At 49.9% G+C, this 10,851-nt stretch overlaps 1 protein-coding gene across 3 annotated transcripts in view; it reads left to right on the top strand.

Annotated features, from left to right (window-relative positions):
• Window positions 1–10,851, top strand: part of runx1t1 (RUNX1 partner transcriptional co-repressor 1) — a 47,901-nt gene that overhangs the window by 19,584 nt on the left and 17,466 nt on the right. For all 3 annotated transcript variants that reach the window (XM_084695930.1, XM_084695928.1, XM_084695929.1), the window contains exon 2: window positions 10,556–10,693. In XM_084695930.1, coding sequence (XP_084552056.1) covers window positions 10,556–10,693 — 138 coding nt within the window. The remainder of the gene's footprint in view (window positions 1–10,555; window positions 10,694–10,851) is intronic.

Here is a 10,851-nt window from a genome sequence, read left to right as displayed (position 1 = left end):
ACGTTTGGACAATTTCCAGCTCGCCGCTCCGACGGCGCTCCCCTGTTCTTTTGTTGGGATAACAAGTCCGGGGGCTAAACGTCAGCGTTGTTACCATGGATATGCGTGGTTAATGACTGGGGTGGGCGCGAGTGTGAGTTTGTGCGAGGATGCGGGTCTCTATGCACGCGCTATACAGTACATTGTCTGGTAGACGCTCCTGGTCAGGGACGCTCGAACAAGGCCGACACAGACCGGTGAAAGGCTCTGTATTAGCCACCCATCTGCAACCAACCGCTACTGTTTCTACAGGCGGCCCTCGCACCCTCCCTCCCTCCCTCCCTCCCTCTCTCCCTCCCTCCCTCCCTCCCTCCCTCCCTCCCTCCCTCCCTCCCTCCCTCCCTCCCTCCCTCCCCTCCCTCCCTCCCTCCCTCCCTCCCTCCCTCTCTCTCTCTCTCTCTCTCTCTCTCTCTCTCTCTCTCTCTCTCTCTCTCCCTCCCTCCCTCCCTCTCTCCCTCTCTCCCTCCCTCTCTCCCTCGCACCCTCCCTCTCTCCCTCTCTCCCTCTCTCCCTCTCTCCCTCTCTCCCTCGCACCCTCCCTCTCTCCCTCTCTCCCTCTCTCCCTCTCTCCCTCCCTCCCTCCCTCTCTCTCTCTCTCTCTCTCTCTCTGTCTCTCTCTCTCCCTTTCTCCCTCCCTCCCTCTCGCTGCCACATACACACACGCAGAGCGACAAGCTGTTGGCTCCCTGGCAGCGCTCCAGGGACGAGTGGCGTCCATCTGTGCCTGAGAGGGACCTGCCAAGGCTGGGGCTACACTCTCCGGCACCTCCGCTGCGGATGACAGCGACAGTCCTGTTAGCTAGGCAAGGCACAGCAGCGACGAGTCAAGTGTGTGTGTGTGTACACGTGTGTGCGCATGAGTATGCCCCCCCCCCCTGCAATTATCCACACATTCTCATTCCCAACTGATTTCAGTGTGACTTACCTCCGTTTTTGAAAACAAAGACATCTGTTTATTTGATTTGATGTATGGATATTATCTTTTGTTCGGGTAAAACCTGACATAAACAATTAGCAAATGCAAATACTGATATCATTGTTGCTTAGTCATTTCATATGGCATGCAAACAATGATAATCTGTTATTGAATGAAGGTTGCACAGCGTTGGTGGAGAGAGGAGTTGAAGTATGTTTTATTGCAAATGATTAAATGAAGAAGAAGTTTCGTATCAATTTCTATTTGTCCAGTACTGCAAGAAAGTAGAGGGCTTTACAACAATGGTGAAATGAATTTGGGGTTTTGTATTTTGGGACTTTATATGACACTGGGTTAACATAGAAATGACTTGCCTTGACTGTAAGGGCCTAATGGAAGCATTAGAGGAGTGTGAGAGAGAGAGAGAGAGAGAGAGAGAGAGAGAGTGTCTTGATAGTGGAGTGGTAGCCTTCAGACTGCCTCATTAAGTCATTGGGCTGTGTGTGTGTGTGTGTGTGTGTGTGCGCGCGCAAGGGAGCCAACCCACTGTCAGTTCTGCCTCAAGCTATGCCTCAGTCCCCTTCCACTCAAAGCCATTAGCAAACTGCGGTTACCAGACACACACACACACGCACACACACTCACGTATCTACACACACCCAAGGGCTCGCTCTGGAAATGCCCTGACGGGAGGTCACAAACCACCATCTCCTGCCCCAGTCCTGTTCACCAGATGCGTCTCTACTCTTTACTTAAGGTCCCTGGGAAAGGGGAAGGGGAGGGGGGGGGGGGACTGGGCCGAAAGTGGCCGGGTTGTTTTCCGAACCTGGTTCTACTTAGCGAATCGACGTACCCTGGCTTGCATTTCATAAATTGTCGACATATTTTCCTGAGCGGGGGGAACTTAACTGGCTGTAATTTCGAACACATGGCTTTTGTCATATGATATTTTCCAAACACTAGCAGACGGAGGTCCCAACAGAAATAAACCATCACCCAAAGCCGCCAGGACGCTTTCCCCCTCCACCCCTCTCTCCCTCTCTCTTTCTCACAAACACCCCCCCCACCACCGTTTTTCCGTCCCTCTCCCCTCACTCACTCCCTTCATCTCCCACCCTCTCTTCCCCTGCCGTCCTCTCTGTCTCTCGCTCGCAACCCCCGCCCCCCCTGTCCTTCAAGCCGTGTCGGGAAAGAGAATCTTTTCTTCCCTGGATGTAAAACACGAGCCTCTTTACTGTGTGTCAAAAATGGATTTGGCGTTCACGGCTGGCGAGTTGACTCTTCTGAGACCCAGCCGCCTACAGGGGGGAGGGGGGGGATTCGCCACGGAGAGAGAACAAATAGGGAGGAGGGGGTTATCCGTGTAACATTAGCGGAACAACATCTAGCATTCCCGGCGTCAAAGCATCAACTGTTTCCCGTTGCGTGGTGGTGTGACGTGTCGGAGGGCGTTCAGAGGGTCAGGGTTAACCGTGTGACGGTGGCGTCCCTGAGATGATTGTTCTAGCTTTGACTTAGTCCCGGGGACACATCCGAAGCTGTGTACTGTGTCATGACAAACTCTCCGACGTGACAGATGCCTGATTTCATGACATACTTTGGTTGATCAGCATGGGAGTGAATGAGGAAGTTCGACTAAGCTTAGGTAACTGAAGCCATGTGGCTGGGTGGCCGTCACAACAGCGCGCGCGCGTGTGTGTGTGCGTATGCGGTGTGTGTGTGAGTGCTGTCTGTGTGTGGTGTGTGGGTGCAGGGTGTGTGTACGTGTGTTCCTTGCTCACTGCGATAGCGCGTGCATGAGTCTGGGTGTGCATCTGTCTGTACGGATGTGTGTGTTCCTCTGTGTAACCTCCTCTCCAACACACACACACACGCACATACAGGCACACAATTCAATTGGTATTGGCCCTTGCCAGAGTTGTGCACTTGGCACTTCATCAGAATAATGTTGTGCCCTAATAGCAGAATAAAAGCCTTTTCTCTGTCATATGGCTTCATAGACCCCAGCTGTCCTGATAAGGAACTGGTAAATAATTGTTCTCCATTCGTTCCAGAATTGTGTGTGAGTTAGTGATTAGTGTGTATTTGGTGTTGGTGCAAGTAACGTGATACAGGCTATTGTGCTTATTACGTAAGATTGATTTGGAAGCTAGAGTCAATTATGAATTAGCTGTCATTCGTTTTGCTGTAATTCACGTTTGATACTGTATGTTTGTGGAGTGGTTTATTGAACAAAGCCATCCATTCCAATGTTTGTCATTAACACACTTTTAAAGCTTCATTTCTTTCACCAGGAATATCTTTCATGCCACCTTCACCTGCCCTCCTCTTTCCTCTTCCTGTGTTTCCCTTCGCCCTCGATCTCTTCCACCCTCTCTCCCTCTCTCCCCTTCGCACCTCTACCCAGTGATTCTCCCTCTCCCTCTCCTTCTGCTTTTCCCTGGCAACAAAACATGAAGCAGAACAATCTCGTGGAGATTTCCGTGGATCCGTTGCGAGCCTCACTGAATCACTTTTATTGTTCTTCAACACTTGTTTTCGTCCTCCTCCGTGCACTTTGCCAGTTGGGGACGTATTTCAGGCAGATGGTTTAAACAGACGTGCTCTATAAATCTCTTTTTTTTGTAGAGAGAGAGAGACTCTTGTTTCTCCACCCCCTTGAAAACGATTGCATCTGTTTTATAGGTGTTTTTTTTTTTTTTTACTTTTTGGGTCTCTCTCGCTACCCTCTCTCTTTTTTTTAAAATTCCTTTCACCACCCCCATCTGATCTGATTCTGAAATCCTCGGGACTCAACAGATGGTTGCGCACACTCGCACATAGGAGACGGAGCGCCGGTCGCTGTGTCATCGGGCGGTACTTGCGTCACCGACGCCGCCAAGCGTGGCGCCGCGATGGCACCACGCTCCTCCCATCGCTTTGCTTTAAGGCGGCTCGAATCCGATCCTTGACGTCAACCAGTTAACCCTAAGAATCACACATGAAATAGGTCCTGTTCCAGGTGTGGAAACGAAGTAGAGGGTGCTAACGATACAGCTTTATGAATGACTCATGGGACGTGTTGTAGACTGTGGCAGGTCCTGCTCTCATCATGCAGAGTGCAGACAGACAGACTGGCGGTGGGTGGGTGGGTGGGACGAGAGGGTAAGGGTCGGGGGAACACGACGCGGAGGTTGACGCGTTCCTTCTTCGCCCCCCCCCCCCGCGTAATCTGACGGGCGGGGATGGAGCGAGCCAGGGCAGCCTGGCGCTGGAGAAGCAGGGAGCTTGGCGGAGCTGCACCATGGGAAACCTGCAGGCCACGGAGGTGTGTGTGTGTGTGTGTGGAATGTTCTGGAAAAGCAAAGGTGGGTGCGGGCCTGAAAGAGTTCAACTGATGGTACGGTGACCCGCCTCTGGAAAGCGAAAGGAGGAAAATCAGGTCCAGTCGGTGTGCTCATTGGCGTGTTTAGTGTTTGTGTGTGTGTGTGTGTGTCTGCCTGTTTGTGGCTGTGCGTATCTCTGCATACATCCAAGTGTGTGAATCCTGTCCGTTTTGCATCCCGTGCTGTGTCTCTGTCAGCCTGTGTGTCTGTGTGTGCGCTGTTGGGCAGAGCCACCATGCATCTTCCTGACAAGCGGGTGGAGTTACACAGGACATGCTCTGCATACGGCCCCATCTGGCTGGGATGATGGCGGGAGGTGTTCTCTGCAACCCCCTAATGTATTCAGATCTTTGGCGGGGGGAGGGGGGGTGGAGGGGATGGTGTGTGTGTGTGGGGGTGGTAGAGGTGGAGGAGAGAAGGGAGAGCGGGGATGAGGGCAGGGGGAGGGGGTTACGGCCCTTGCATACCAATGGAGAGATGAGGTGTCTCTCTCTCTCTCTCTCTCTCTCTCTCTCTCTCTCTCTCTCTCTCTCTCTCTCTGATCAGAATTCTGATCACTCCCTGTGTCTCTCGACAATCTTCTTAACGCATCGCTTATTTCCCCTCAACCTGTCACGTTCCCCCACACCCCCCCCCCCTCACTCCCAATCTTCATCTCCGTCCTCTCTCTCTCTCTCTCTCTCTCTCTCTGTAAGTCCTGTATGATCTGTACCTTTAAACAGTGCATCTTGTTTTGTCTATCCTTGTTTCTCCTTATCCCTCTTTCTCTCTCCCACTGGTCCTTCCTCAGTGGGCCCATTTGGTGCGCCCTGAAAAATGTGTATGTGTTTGTGTGTGTATGTGTGCGTGTGTGTGTGTGTTTGTATACGTGTGTGTGTTTGTATACGTGTGTGTGTGTGTATGTGTGTGTGTGTGTGTGTGTGTTTGTATACGTGTGTGTGTGTGTGTATGTGTTTCTCTCCACACCAATGGCCCCCCACTATCTTTTTAAATCGACTGTGTGAGAAAAAACATGTTTTAGATCTGACTTCTATAATCACACAGTCACGGAGGTGCCTGCATAAATTGTTTATGACAAGCACCAGATTCACTCTGCAAATACCCGCTATTGGAGATTGGCTGAGTGTTTCAAATCCATAGTCATTTAAAGGAATGGAGTTTGTCTGTCTGAAGTACCCTCATGTGGAATGTTATTACCAGCACTGCTATTGTTGACTATCTCAATATCTTACCTCATCAACACAGACAGACACACACACACACACAGAAACATTCTTCTCCTTCCCTCTGAGTTAATTCTCCCATGTCAAGTGTGTGAAGTCAATTTGAAATCAGGTCCACAGATTGCTAAACTGTGGCTCTAACAAGCTTGTGTCACATAGGACTCCTTTCTTGGTCGCTCTCTATGAAACCAGCTTGTCAGGGCAAGAGTGTGCAATCATGTGTAACACATGGCCTTAGGGGCTTGAAAAGGTATAGTGGTTTGGTGCAGCCTGTCCACACAGTGCCGGGGATTGTTATTCCACATCTCTCCTCAAATCAACGGAGACTCGTGGGTGCTCGTCTTTGAACGGCTTCCTCAGCAGCAGTCTGAATCTCGGTCGTTTTTCTCGCAGAGTGATGTAACGTACGTGTAACCTCCGAAACACACACCGAGACTCAGAGGCTGGGATTGTTCGCATGGGATCGTCTCTTTTGGTTGGCACTCGAAAGAGGACTCTCCTGAACCCGGGCTGGGGCTGTGAGGGGCAGGGGGTGGCGGGCCTTATCCTGCTACCTCTCTCTGTTGCGATGGTTGTGGGTTACAGGTCGACTGACTTTGTAAACTTTCTATGAAGCACCCATGGAAAGGGCTGTCAGGGTCCATGGAAGGAGTTTCCGAAGATTGTCAAAGGTGGCCCCTTTCATTTTTGAGTGGGGGATTTAGTGGGCACGATTCCTGTAAAGGTAGGTGTGATCTGTTGTAGTTGGGGGAGGGGAGAGGGCGGGGGGGTCAAACAGAAACCAAACCTCCCTGCTCTAATGGTTTATCTGTTCCAGCCTCCCGGCGCGTCTACGCTGCAGACGCTAATGCTCTCATTACCGCCCAGCGCTTCTGAGAAGTCGTAAAAGACAAACTCGTGGGAGAGAAGTCAAAGCACTTAGATGTCCTCGATGAGAGACGCATTAAAAGTCTCCCGCCCCCACTTCCACCCCAACGTCAATATCCAATCACATGAATATTAATATTCATGCGTTTCTTACTTTGGACGCTTTCCTTTCATGGGAGGTAAAAATAATGCCGGCCTAAACAAATTGACTGTGTGCATTTAATCAGTCATTAAGTTTACGGAGGTGTCCAGAGTTGTGGAAGTAAGCAAGGCTTTGTTTTCAAGGTTGTTTAAGATGTTCGCTGAAAGAGACCCCGTGGTGATTTTCGAGCTTCTTTCATATGAATTATGCATGTCATTCGCAGAGATACACAGAACTTTTGATGTCGTCGTTCACTTGAGACTAGGCTGCAAGGTAACCACACGTTGCCTTTCCAATGTTTGTCAGTCACACGCTGTAAGCCCAACCGCATACAGCTATTCTGTCATTCAGTTATGGGATTTGTAAAATTCTCTATACCCGAACATTGGCTATTCTTAAGGCATGTTCCGGTGAGTAGGTTCCGGTTGATTCAAGTGTCACAGCAATCGCAGAGCGTATTGTTGCTGCAAAAATAATCAACCTCTTTGGCTTCTGAAGAGCCTTTGTTTTAATCACGCATCTCCTTGTTGCAATTTATTTATACACACATTCCGTACGGTATCTTTTACACATAGCATACATACATAATGCACACATAAAAGCAAGCAGACGGCTAAATATCACCACAGGGGTGTAGGTACGTGTGGGAAAAGATTATACACCAACCCCTGACTTAATCCTGGATCTTGGAAGCCCTAAGGGATAGTGGAGTGGAGTTTCACCAGCTAGAGGGTCGTATTTCTCCCATCATCCTTCAGTAACCACCAACCAATCATAACACTGACCTAGGTGTTAATCCCCCAATTACAATCCTGTTGCCAAACACAGATTTTCAGCCACTGTTGGCCGTTGGATGTGTCTGCTTGTTTTATATATGCTAATATATAATAATAATAATAATAATATAATATTGTATACTATTGCACTATTCAGTTCAAGTTTTAAAGGTCCTTTTTGCTAAATCAAAATATTTTCTGGGACATCCTTTCCATTCATTACTTGATGCTGGACGTGGTTTGATTTGATCAACGTTAATGGTGAATTTGGCTATTTTACTTATACCCTGACCTGTTGTAGAAGCTATATTAGGCTAGTATTGTACTCTTGACCACTAAGTGCGTGTTATGCCGCAATTTCTAAGTAGTTCGAGAGCAATGAATTGGTTTAGTCTTGTCCTTAAATCCTCATCTCTTCAAAGTATTGTATCTTTCTGTTTCCCAAGACCTCTTGGTACAGATGAGCAGCATTGGAATAACACCATAACCTTCCTTTTAATGATCCTCTTATATACAGTACATTAAAAGGGTTCTTTTGTAACTGCTCAGTGCTACACAGGCTGCATGTAGGCTGAGCAGCTCTCAAAGGTGCATGAAAAAGCGAGCGGAAAGTGTGTGTGTACACGTGTGTGTGTAATGGATTTTCCCTGAGGTCTGTTATCAATAGTGGCTAGTGTGGGCTAGTGCTGGGGGCGGGGGCTGGAGATAGGGATGAAAGTATGTGCTGGATTAAAACCTCAGCACGGACACGCGTGTGCTGTGAGGCCTGTGCATCTCTCTCTCTCTCTCTCTCTCTCTCTCTCTCTCTCTCTCTCTCTCTCTCTCTCTCTCTCTCTCTCTCTCTCTCTCTCTCTAACTTTACCTTCCCTCTCCTCTCTCCCACCCTCACCTCCCTTTCCACCCTTTTTCTCTCACACCTTTCCCCCTCCCCTCCCTTCCCTCTGGTCCCTTCCTCTCTTTATCTCCCCTCACCCCCTTATTGTCGTCCCCACCCCAACCCGCACCCCCCACCCACCACCTCCTCCGTAGTGGGAGCCAGATAGGGTTCGTATTCTCATCCTTGCTATCTCGTGAGGTCGCCAGTTGTGGTCTGGTGCAGGGGCACGGACTGAGGGGGAGCAGAGGGGGACTGTAGGCACCCTGCTTCTCCTTTCAGTCCCAGTTGAATGTACTTGTCTTGGCAACGCTGGTTTCCCCCAAACTATCGTCCTTGTTTTGTGGTGTGTGTGTGTGTGTGTAAAAATGTTTATTAGCAGTACATGACCAGTAATGTCACGTCAACGCTACTTCCATGGCCATCAAGCATGTTGGGAGGGAGAGACTGAAGGGTCGGAAGAGTGGTCGAGATAGGAGGACAGACAAGTGGAAGAGAGGGAAGGGAGGTGACACTAGAGAAACAAGCGCTATCTACGGCGGAGTAGCTCACATGACAGGCTGTAATCATAGAATACACACACACACACTGTAATCAGGGTGGCGGGGGCATGTGTTCCAGATGCAAGGCGCGGCCCCCGGGCACACACAGTGTTCTCCGGAGACGCCACAGGAGCAAGCAGACAGACGTGTGTGTGTGTGTGTGTGTGAGTGTGGCACTTATGTACGTGTTGAGTGTTTGGGAACCTTTTGCATACCTGCTTTAAGTGTGTGTGTGTGTGCGTGCGTGTGCTAGCGCGCCTTGTATCACAAGCGCTGCGGATGCGGACAGGAAGCGACCAATCCCAAGTTCAAGTGTCAGAGAAACATTCGAGTTGAAAGACACCGATAGCTTGAGCCTGCGAGATAAGCGCCCGCTTTTCCAAGACTCTCGGCGGCGCCTGGAACGCACTGCGCGCAAGTGTGCCACGCCGTCCGTTTGCGGACAAGAAGAGGTTTGACACATCACTCTGAAGTGAAAGCCTGCGAGGGTTTGACTCTATTTAAGTATTTCTATTTTTCTTTTTTGGGATTGGCTGAAATGGCTGCACGGAGCCTAGGCGATGAGTGCCGGCCACAGAGAAGGGTCCAAACGACTTTCAACAACTAAGCTTTTATGTCGAGCCGTTCAGGGTTTTGAGGCTGCCGTAGAGAGCCCCGGGTGTATGTGTGGTGGCCTGATGAGTGACAAGTGTGAAGGTTCTTTGTTTTACGAGGCTTAAAGACTCGCGTCAGCTTTAGCTCAGCGGTGTAACGCAGTCTGCAGTCATACTCATACACAATCCTTTCCGTACTGGATTCTACCAAGCTGCGCTCCGTAGATGAGGTTAGCTAAGAAGACACACCATCGCACCCTCGATTGTGTGAGATGCTCTCGGTGCTTGCGTGTGTGTGTGTCTGTGTGTGTGTGTGTGTGTGTGTGTGTGTGTGTGTGTGTGTGTAATGAGCGAGGCAGTCATTAGCAGGGCAGGTTTCAGTTGCCTCCTTATGTGGCAGACATGAGGGTGGCACAGATGGGAACAGAATTAACACCCGCAGATGCTACAAATGTATACTTTCTGGTCCACCCCCTCTCCTTCTCTTACACTCTCCATTCTCCTTTCTCTCTTTGTATCTCCCTGCAGCCTTGTGTAAGAAAACGGTCGGTGTTCGTCAAAGCGTTGTGGCATCTTTTCAGGTTCTTGGATTCATGCACTAGTAGTCAGTCAGCTGAGAGCACAGAGAAGAACACACCGGAAAAGGAGAACGACCAGATCAAGCAGGCAGACGTGTCTTCTGCCAAGCCTCTCTGAGGCATGAAGGTGGAGGAGCTTCCTCACATAGAGAGAAGGAGAGACGGAGGGAGGGTTACGGATGAAGATTGACAACCCAATTGTTGAGACGGAGGAACAACACACAACAGGAGCCCACAGAACATCAGCTCGATAAGGCCCCCCCCCCCCCCCCTTCAATTCCTAATGGACGCAGTGTATCTACACCGATAAACCAGCTGCAGTTTAGTCATATGAAGGGATCAAATGATGACAGGATCTACATCTACGTGTGCACGTTGCTGTTGCCCGTGGACATTTCATTCAGTCATGCGTTTCAAATGGTTCTTTTCATAGAGTATATCTAATCATAGCATCGTTTATGCAAATGAATGCGCGTCAGTGCTACCTACATGTTGTGCAGTATGTGTGGCTTGTAAATGTTTCAAGGTTAAGGGAAAGAAAAGCCTTCCCGTGCTGCGCACACATACAAAACAATCACACCCACACGTCACACTTTAATGGAGTCATCTAACATGGTTTGTGTCTGTGTGTCTTCCCCAGATCGCACTGAGAAGCTCTCCATCATGCCCGACTCACCTGCGGACGTCAAAGCACAGTCCAGGTTGACCCCGCCCGCCATGCCCCCCCCACCAACCACGCAGGGAGCGCCCAGGACCAGCTCCTACACACCCACCACATGTATGTAGGGTTACACACACACACACACACACACACTAAACCACTAGCTTCCTTCAAATACTGTTCCTCTCTGGCTTGCTCTCTCTCTGTGTCTCTCTCTCTCTCTGTCTCTCTGTCTGTCTGTCTGTCTCTCTCTCTCTCTCTTTGTAGACAGCTTC

This window comes from Hypomesus nipponensis, chromosome 4 (assembly GCF_054491055.1).
Source record: "Hypomesus nipponensis isolate SF chromosome 4, ASM5449105v1, whole genome shotgun sequence".
NCBI classification, from domain to species: domain Eukaryota; kingdom Metazoa; phylum Chordata; class Actinopteri; order Osmeriformes; family Osmeridae; genus Hypomesus; species Hypomesus nipponensis.
The sequence above is the reverse complement of the archived record's forward strand: the minus strand, read 5'-3'. Positions and strand labels throughout refer to the sequence as shown.